The sequence below is a fragment of the Bidens hawaiensis genome, unplaced genomic scaffold (assembly GCF_021521415.1).
Source record: "Bidens hawaiensis isolate Kalapana, Puna unplaced genomic scaffold, B.hawaiensis_p1.1 tig00037652_1, whole genome shotgun sequence".
NCBI classification, from domain to species: Eukaryota; Viridiplantae; Streptophyta; class Magnoliopsida; order Asterales; family Asteraceae; genus Bidens; species Bidens hawaiensis.
The window spans coordinates 75,038-83,518 of NW_027496583.1; the positions used below are offsets into that span (position 1 = coordinate 75,038).

An 8,481-nucleotide genomic window follows, 5' to 3' on the forward strand; every position below is an offset into this window, starting at 1 on the left:
AAATATCATTAATTCAAGACTTTCAACTCTAAATTGTCTAAATTTTCACCTTTAAAATGTATAAAACTCATATTTAACAACAAAACATATATAAAACGAGTTACTATGGTTTAAATTTGAACTTTGAATTCAACATAAAAGAGGAAAATTTTAAAAACTTTAAAAAATAGTATAATTTTATATATATATACATAAAGTTTATTAATCAGATTTATTTTCAGCCACATATTCCATACTCATTTAATTAAATGTGTGGTCCATATTGAGTTCTCAAAGTTCTAACAATTCAAGAGGTTCTCAAATTATCCCTCTCATATATATATATATATATATATATATATATATATATAAAAGGGTTCAAATAAGAATAAGGAGTTTCTTAGGAATGGTAAGAACCAACAAATTTTTAAGATACAATACAATTATTTAGAAACTACCAATCTCAACCACTAGATCATAGATCCAAGGGCCTAGATCTATTCTTATTCTTCTCACAAAAATATTGTTTTTTACATTAACCCTACCCTATATATATATATATATATATATATATATATATATATATATATATAGGATCAGGATCATGAGAGAACCTTTTTAAAATTGAGAACTATGAGAACCATTTTGGACCACAAAAAACCCAAAAATAAAAAAAATAATAAAATAAAAAAGAACACAAAAATCAAAAAAGTATAAAAACCAAAATTCTTATTTTATCATCCCGGTTTCATATAAAAAAAACTCGGTTTAGCTAAATTATATACACATATGTATAATATATACATATATGTATATTTACATGTTTTTTTTACACATGTGTATAATTTAAGATAAATGATACTGTATATATGTGTATATTACGTAACTAAAGATTATATAAAATTATACATATGTGTATAATACGACGTTTTTTTTATATTTTTTTTGTATTCTTTTGTATTTTTTTATTGAAACCGGAATGAAATATAAGAATTTTTGTTTTTTACTTTTTTAAATTTTTATTATTTTTTGTTTTATGATTTTTCTAAATATTTTTTTAAAAGTGTTTTTAGTGGTCCAAAATGATTCTCAAAGTTCTCAATTTGCAAAGGGTTCTCTTAGGATTCTTACCCTATATATATATATATATATATATATATATATATATATATATACACACACACTTCCTCTCGTATAAACTTTATAAACCCATCTAGTTAAAATAATATTATCTAAGGCACATACCTCTAAACAAACCATAAACAAATTGTAACTTCAAATCACAAATAATATCCATTATATTATAACATCATTACATCGCCATCCACTTTATAACTAATAAAAAGAGTTAAATATTTCATCCTGTTACTCCTGTATATAATTACTTTTATAATAACTATACCTTCATAAAACTATGATAACTAATGGTGCAAAAAGAAAAATCCTTATTTATATGTTTGTATTAAAATTACCCAAACCTTTTCTTTCTATTTTCGTTAACATCAAAAATCACCTTTTAATTACCGGTCCCACAGTGGGCCCCACTAACTATCCTTTTCCTATCCGGTCCCTATCAACTGATTTAGAGACTCTTGTCTTTGCAATCTCAAATCATCGTTGAATTTTTTAAAAAACGTTTCAACTCTTCATGACTCGGAGTCAACTCCTTCCTCAGCTTCTCTTCGGTCTCTGGCGATTGCATTCGGTTGTTCTTGTTTTCGAATGTCCTACGGTCATTAAACGTTCCCGATTTCTTCGTCACCTTTTTATTGGGAGGCGACTCGTGCGGTCGCCATGAAAGTTCGGAGACTCTTGTCTCTGTAACCTCATATTATTATTAAATTTTTTAATAAACTCTTCAATGCGTCGGTTCAACTCTTCATGACTCGGTGTCAACTCAATCTTTAGCTTCCTAGTTTTCGGTTGCTGATTCTGGTTTCCAAACACCGTACGGTCCTTGAACGTCTCTGATTTTCTCGCAGCCCTTGTCGACTCTTCGGATGGAGGATCACGGTAGAGGTTCACCAACGTGTCCGATTTTCTACCGCTCTTGGTTATCATCTTCCACGTGCTATCCATTGTCTCGTGCTTCTTCGGCTTCAGCACTCTCATCGTTACCGGACCTGTTGAATATTATCAGGTCGTATATATATATATTTGAATCTAACGATTACAAATTCATATTCATCCAAAAATTTAATGAAAATTTTATAATATGTTTCATTAAAGGACAAACTATACATAAAAATATATAACATGATATTGAATCCCACTCCATTCTAAACAACCGTCCAAATAAAATTTCACAATTTATGGTCATAAAAGTTTCAAATATTTGACTTTGTTTTATTCTTTAAAAACGATCATTTAAGTGTTTTATGGACGTTTGCTATCATATAAAATAAAATGAGGGCGGTGTAGTTATAAAATAAAATTTACCTTCCGGAATGTTTTTCTCATCCGGTTCCGGATTATAAGCGAATCTGGATGTCACGAGCGGCTTCTCTTTCACAACCGGAAATATTGATGATTTTGCCCTTAAGGCTATTGATACAACTCCCACGGAGATAAACAACATTTTTAATGAGTTGCTTAAAGATAACATTTTTTTGAATTCAATTCAATTTTGTTAGGCGTGAGAGAGAGAGAGCGCGAGAGAGAGGTGCAGATTGAGGATGTAAATGAAATGATTTGCAAACAGTGCATATATATAGATACAAGATAAGATATTTACCCTATAGTTTGTTTTATGATATTTAACTATTTAGTAATTAACTCCCTTCACCGTCCTTGTTGTGTTACAATCTTATTTATTCTCAACATCTTAATTTAATTAATTTAAGATTCTGATATCCTGCCTATCACCCTTCATTAATCTTCGTTCAACTTTTTTCATATAATTTTTCAATAAAAATTAATAATTTTAAAACAATGCCTAATACATAAAATTATTAAAGTAAGATTGTTAAAAAAACATACTTTTATAAATTATTAAATTTATTGTAAATTTACAATATTACCCTCATGTGTCTTGCACATGATCAAATTTAATGGAAAATTTTAACTTTGTTAGTGTCAAAGGACGTAACCTAATAGGGATTTGAAACATCAAGTATGTTCTCTAACATTAAGTTTGCTAAAGGACTACCATTGAAAAACATGCAAACATAAATGACGTGTTTTGCCATTTTGTCTTTTTAATATATACCATTGATTAAGCAAATATCAAGGGTCATGATTCATTTCTCACACTTCTCACACTAATATAACTTTTCATATATATATGGTAGGGTTAACGTAAAAAACAATAGTTTTGTGAGAATCATAAGAATAGATGTAGACCCTTGGATTTAGGATCTAGTGGTTAAGATTGGTAGTTTCTAAAAGTTGTATAGTTTCCTATTTACATGGAATAGTGTCATATTTATGTGGTGTAGTTTATTTTAAAGTCTTCTCACACTTCTCATGAAACAATTGTTTTTTATTTGAACTCTTATATATATATATAATTGATTTTTTTTGAGAACCGCTTTGAGTTTTAAGAACTCGAAAGAACTCAACGTAACAAATTTTTTTTCGAAATTTTTTTACACATGTGTAATACGTAAGTGTAAGTAATGTACAAAAAATTACAGTATTTTTTTACACACCGAATCGACTTATTACACATGTGTAACTAACAATTAAACTTGTGTAATCATCAAAAATACTTATTCTCTCCCCTGATTCATTTTTTAATTAAATTTAATCTCAGCCACATATTTCATATCATTTAATTAAATGTGTGGTCCAAAATTGAGTTCTTAAAATTCTTACAACTCATTAAGTTCTCAAAATATCCCTCCCATATATATATATATATATATATATATATATATATATATATATATATATATGGGAGGGATATTTTGAGAACTTGAAGAACTCAATTCTAGGCCACACATTTAATTAAATAGATTGGAATATGTGATTGAGATTAAATCTGGCAAAAAAATCAAAATAGGAGAGAGAATAAATATGTAAGTGGTTACACAAACTTTTACGTCCGTTAAACATGTGTAAAAAGTCGACTCGGTGCGTAAAAAATTCTGTAATTTTTTACGTGTATGTAACTTACATATATTACGCATGGTGTAAAAAAAAATTCAAAAAAAAAAAAATCGTTACACTGAGTTCTTTCGAGTTCTTAAAAGTCAAAGAGGTTCTTAATTGAAATCTCCCCTATATATATATATATATATATATATATATGGTAGAGATATTTTGAAAACCTTGATGATTTGTAAGAACTTTAAGAACTCAAAAAGGACCACACATTTAATTACATGAGTATGAAATATGTGGCTGAGAATAAATCTGATTAAAAAATGAATCATGAGAGATAATAAAGATTTTTGATGATTACATAAGTTTAAATGTTAGTTACACATGTTTAATAAGTCGATTCGGTGTGTAAAAAAATACTGAAATTTTTTACGTTACTTACACTTACGTATTACATACGTGCAAAAAATGTTAGGTTGAGTTCTTTCGAGTTCTTAAAACTCAAAATGGTTTTCAAAAGAAATCAATCATATATCTATATTATATATAATATATAACTAGTGGACAAATTAAAACACTTAAATTTTAAGTAATTTACAACTTAATTAACAAATGGTACAGCTTACATAGCATATTAAAAAAAGAGTAAAACAGCAAACTTCAATTCTTTAAACATAGTTACAATATTGTCTCCTAACTTTAATTAACTTTTGTAAATTTAAGTAATAATTACAAAGTTAGCCCTTTAACTATATATTCTTTTTAATTTCACATTTAACCCAACTTCCACCTACGACTTTTAAAGAGTCATAATTTTTTCATACGTTAATAGTTTTATTTTAAATAATCGGCACCATAAAAACGAGAATTTTATTCTTTTTAATTTGAGTATGATATCGCCTTAGTTTTCTTAGTTAAAAAAATTAACATTTATGTAACTGTGTTTGCGATCCGATTTTGATGTTTTTAAATAAACAATTAGTAGAGGCTTTTGATCATATAAACGAAACATAACCGTTAAAAATTGAAACATATCCATTATCAACAGTCGGTGTTCCCGTTGCTTCGCGCGGACACCCGTCTAGTGTGTGTGTGTGTGTGTATGGGAGTTTTATTCTAAAAATAAGTAGTTTCCTAGGAAGACTAAGAATAAATCATAGCTATTAGATCATGTGAATCAATGGTTGAGATTTAAAATCACCAATAACCGACATAGTTTCCTAGAATTGTTCTTTCACCATCATTTGTAATGTCAAATGTCTAAAATTGTTGGTTCTTACCATTCTTAGGATACTCTTTATTCTTATTTAAATTCTTTTCTACATATATATATAGAGAGAGAGAGAGAAAGAGAGAGAGAAAGAGAGAGAGAGAGAGAGAAGATGGAATACGCAAATGCTTATCGTACAAAACCGTACGCGAGATCTGGGAGCGTCGATCTACACTTTCGATTCAGTTGCGAGCGGTTGAGAAGATCCCGTGTATTTTAAGCGAGAATGGTACGATTGTCTTTTTGATTCGTAATCTAAATTTGGTAATTTTTTACGTATAAACGGTTACAATCCATTTTTTTTAGCTTAATCAAAATCAATTTCTTATTTACGAAACAGTTTTTGTACCGAAAACTATCAATTGAGCTCTCTTGAGTATCGATTTTGTGATTTAGGGTTTTAAAATGAAGACGATCGTGAATGTAAGTTTTTTCTTTGTTTTAACTAATCAACAGTAGATGTATACTATGTTTATAATCGTGGCAGTAACCTGTATGTTAGTTTCTATGAGAATCACATTATAATTGATTAGTTTAGTTAGCGAGCGTGTTACGAGCATGTTCATACTAGTAGTGTTTTAACATGGTTGATTTTTGGTGTTTATACTATGAGCGTATCATGCGTGTGTTAATATGACTGATTATAATATAATAGAATATGAGCGTGTTAATATTAGGATTGTTAAAATGGTTGATTCAATAATATGAGTGTATCATGAGCGTGTTAATATGACTAATTATAATATTATAGAATATGAGTGTGTTAATATTAGGATTGTTAAAATGATTGATTCAATGATATAAGCGTGTTTTGAGCGTGTAGTTTATGTATTTTTATGAAATGAGCGTGTTATGAGCGCGTTTGGATTACTTTATTATGTTTTTTGGTGTTAACACGTTTGATTTGATGTTTGTGTAGATGATTCAAGTATTTTGGTTGAATTTCAAGGGGTTGATATCATTCTTGAAGTTGCTTCTTCTTACAGACCTGTTAAAGGAATGATGTTTTCGTCAATTGATCAAGCATTTGATTTTTATAGTGTATATGCTAAAAAAGCTGGATTTGGGGTTCGCAAAGGTGGATCTTACCTGCATGATGGTGTACTAAAGACCAAGTATTTTACATGTTGTAAAGAAGGTCACAAGCCAACAAAAATTTGTGATCAAAAGGTGATTGTAATGAATCAAGCAAGCCTTATTATAAAAGGAGGAAGAGGCCGACAATTAGATGTGGTTGTAGAGCACATGTTCAGTTAAAATCTGTTGACGGTGTAATTTTTGAAGTACATGATTTTGTTGAAGGCCATAATAATAAAATGGTAGCAGATTCTAATATGCAGTTTGTTCGTTCTGCGAGTAAGTTAACACATGTCCAAGAGGAAGCTATTTATGAGCTGTCTAATATGAACCTGGGACATGTTAAAGCGTTTAACCTTATGAGAACACAGTACGGTGGTTTTGAAAAAGTAGGTGCAACTAAAGATGATTGTAAGAATTTTAAACAAGGTTTGAATTGTTATATCCGAGAGTATGTTCAGAGATTGTGTGCGAATAGAACATTTTCATCTTATTATTCTTTTGAATATGATGTCAATGATGATCGTGAGTTAATTCGTGTGTTTTGGGCTAATGAGATTCAAAGAGTAATTATCTTGCATTTGGGGATATTATATCTTTTGATGCAACTTTTAAGACTAACAAGTTATTGATCCATACAGTTTCAATATAATATTCAAGCATATTAGTTTGTGTGTATGAATATGTTTTTTTATGTACAGGTACAAGATGGTTTTTGTACCGTTCACGACAATTGATAACCATTGTCAAAGTGTGACTGTCGGTGCTGGATTATTGGCTTATGAAACTATTGAATCGTATACATGGTTATTGCAAATGTTACTTAAGTCGTTTGGTAGTGCACCAAAGGTTGTTGTTACTTATCAAGACCATGCTATGAAGCAAGCTATTGCATCTGTGTTTCCAAATACAAGGCATAGGTTATGTATGTGGCATATAATGAAGAAAGTTGCTGACAAGGTAACCTTTAACTGTGTTTGATTTAACTGTTAAATTCTTTATTGATGTTTAATATGCGAGCGTTTTATGAGCGTTACATATTTTTTGATGTCTATATTTTGGTAACGAGCGTTTCATAAGCATTTAACATTTTTGTACAGGTGGGAGATGATCTTTGTAACAACGAAAACTTTAAGAGTAGGCTATGTAATATTGTGTGGATGGATTCAATTAGTCCTTTTAAATTTAAGGAAAAATGGCAGGCTATAATGGTTGAGTTTGAGCTTGATAAGAATAAATGGCTTACTGATATGTATGAAATCAGATTTGATTGGATACATGCTTTTTATAGAGACGAACCTTTGTCCGAATTGATGCGTACAACATCAAGATCAGAGAGTGAAAACCATTTTTTTTGGATAAGCTACAAATTCTCAGTTAACATTAGTTGAATTTTTCAACCATTTTGATTTTTGTATGGAGATACAGAAAGACAATGGCAGACGGTGTGATCATGATCGTAGGTACACGTATCCGTAGTTAGAAACCAGAAGTTATCTGGAAAGGGAAGCGGTTAGGATATATACAAGATCTATTTTTAATGATGTTCGTTGCTGAAGATGTTGTGAAATCTAAGAAAGTCAAGAAGGTTTAAAAAAATGGGTTGCTGAAAAGAATAATGAAGTTGCCAAGACTGTCAATCCAAGAACTTCAAATGATGACAAAAATTATGATAACTTCTAGATGAGTTATGGAAATGATCCTAAGGGATTTAGCTGAGCTAAGAAGAAAATCTTAAATAGAGGATGGATGCTATTATAAATGATGATTTCAAACCTGAATCTGCGTTTGATATACTAAATAGATTAAAGGAAGAAGGTGTACGAAGAAGTGAATCCCGAGAATTCAGTGATTTTATCTTTGGAGAGGAAATAAGCCTCATTGGCTTGTGTCTCTCAAACACTAATCTTTTTCTATTTTTGTGTAGTGTTGAAGATATTTGGTACATGGATAGTGGTTGTTCCAGGAACATAACATGTGACAAGAGGTGTCACACCCCGACTAGGAAAGTGCGAAAGCGTAATAAGGGAATGCAACAGACACCTCTGATATCAACCACATTATTTATAATGAAAATTAGCAAGCTAATTTACATCATGTTACATTTTATA

The 8,481-nt window shown here is 29.7% G+C and overlaps 2 protein-coding genes across 2 annotated transcripts; one reads left to right on the plus strand and one right to left on the minus strand.

The window, feature by feature from the left end:
- Window positions 1-1,737: 1,737 nt before the first annotated feature.
- On the minus strand, window positions 1,738-2,557 carry LOC143589611 (uncharacterized). The gene is made up of 2 exons (XM_077070329.1): window positions 2,419-2,557; window positions 1,738-2,102 (listed from the first exon to the last, which is right to left on the minus strand). The coding sequence occupies exons 1-2, from the start codon at window positions 2,555-2,557 to the stop codon at window positions 1,738-1,740; spliced, it is 504 nt and encodes a 167-aa protein (XP_076926444.1).
- Window positions 2,558-5,752: 3,195 nt separating this feature from the next.
- LOC143589612 (protein FAR1-RELATED SEQUENCE 5-like) lies at window positions 5,753-8,053 on the plus strand. Its single transcript, XM_077070330.1, has 7 exons — window positions 5,753-5,786; window positions 6,213-6,431; window positions 6,578-6,821; window positions 7,072-7,330; window positions 7,471-7,622; window positions 7,799-7,833; window positions 7,947-8,053. The coding sequence occupies exons 1-7, from the start codon at window positions 5,753-5,755 to the stop codon at window positions 8,051-8,053; spliced, it is 1,050 nt and encodes a 349-aa protein (XP_076926445.1).
- The last annotated feature ends 428 nt before the right edge of the window (window positions 8,054-8,481 follow it).

Bases quoted from the DNA above. Each gene is read 5' to 3' on its own strand.
- LOC143589612 (XM_077070330.1), top strand. From the start codon at position 5,753: ATGTATACTATGTTTATAATCGTGGCAGTAACCT. The intron at 7,331-7,470 runs GTAACCTTTAAC...ATTTTTGTACAG, and splicing joins TGAAGAAAGTTGCTGACAAG to GTGGGAGATGATCTTTGTAA. The intron at 7,834-7,946 runs GTACACGTATCC...GTGAAATCTAAG, and splicing joins CGGTGTGATCATGATCGTAG to AAAGTCAAGAAGGTTTAAAA.
- LOC143589611 (XM_077070329.1), bottom strand. From the start codon at position 2,557: ATGTTGTTTATCTCCGTGGGAGTTGTATCAATAGCCTTAAGGGCAAAA. The intron at 2,103-2,418 runs GTAAATTTTATT...AATATTCAACAG, and splicing joins TGAGAAAAACATTCCGGAAG to GTCCGGTAACGATGAGAGTG.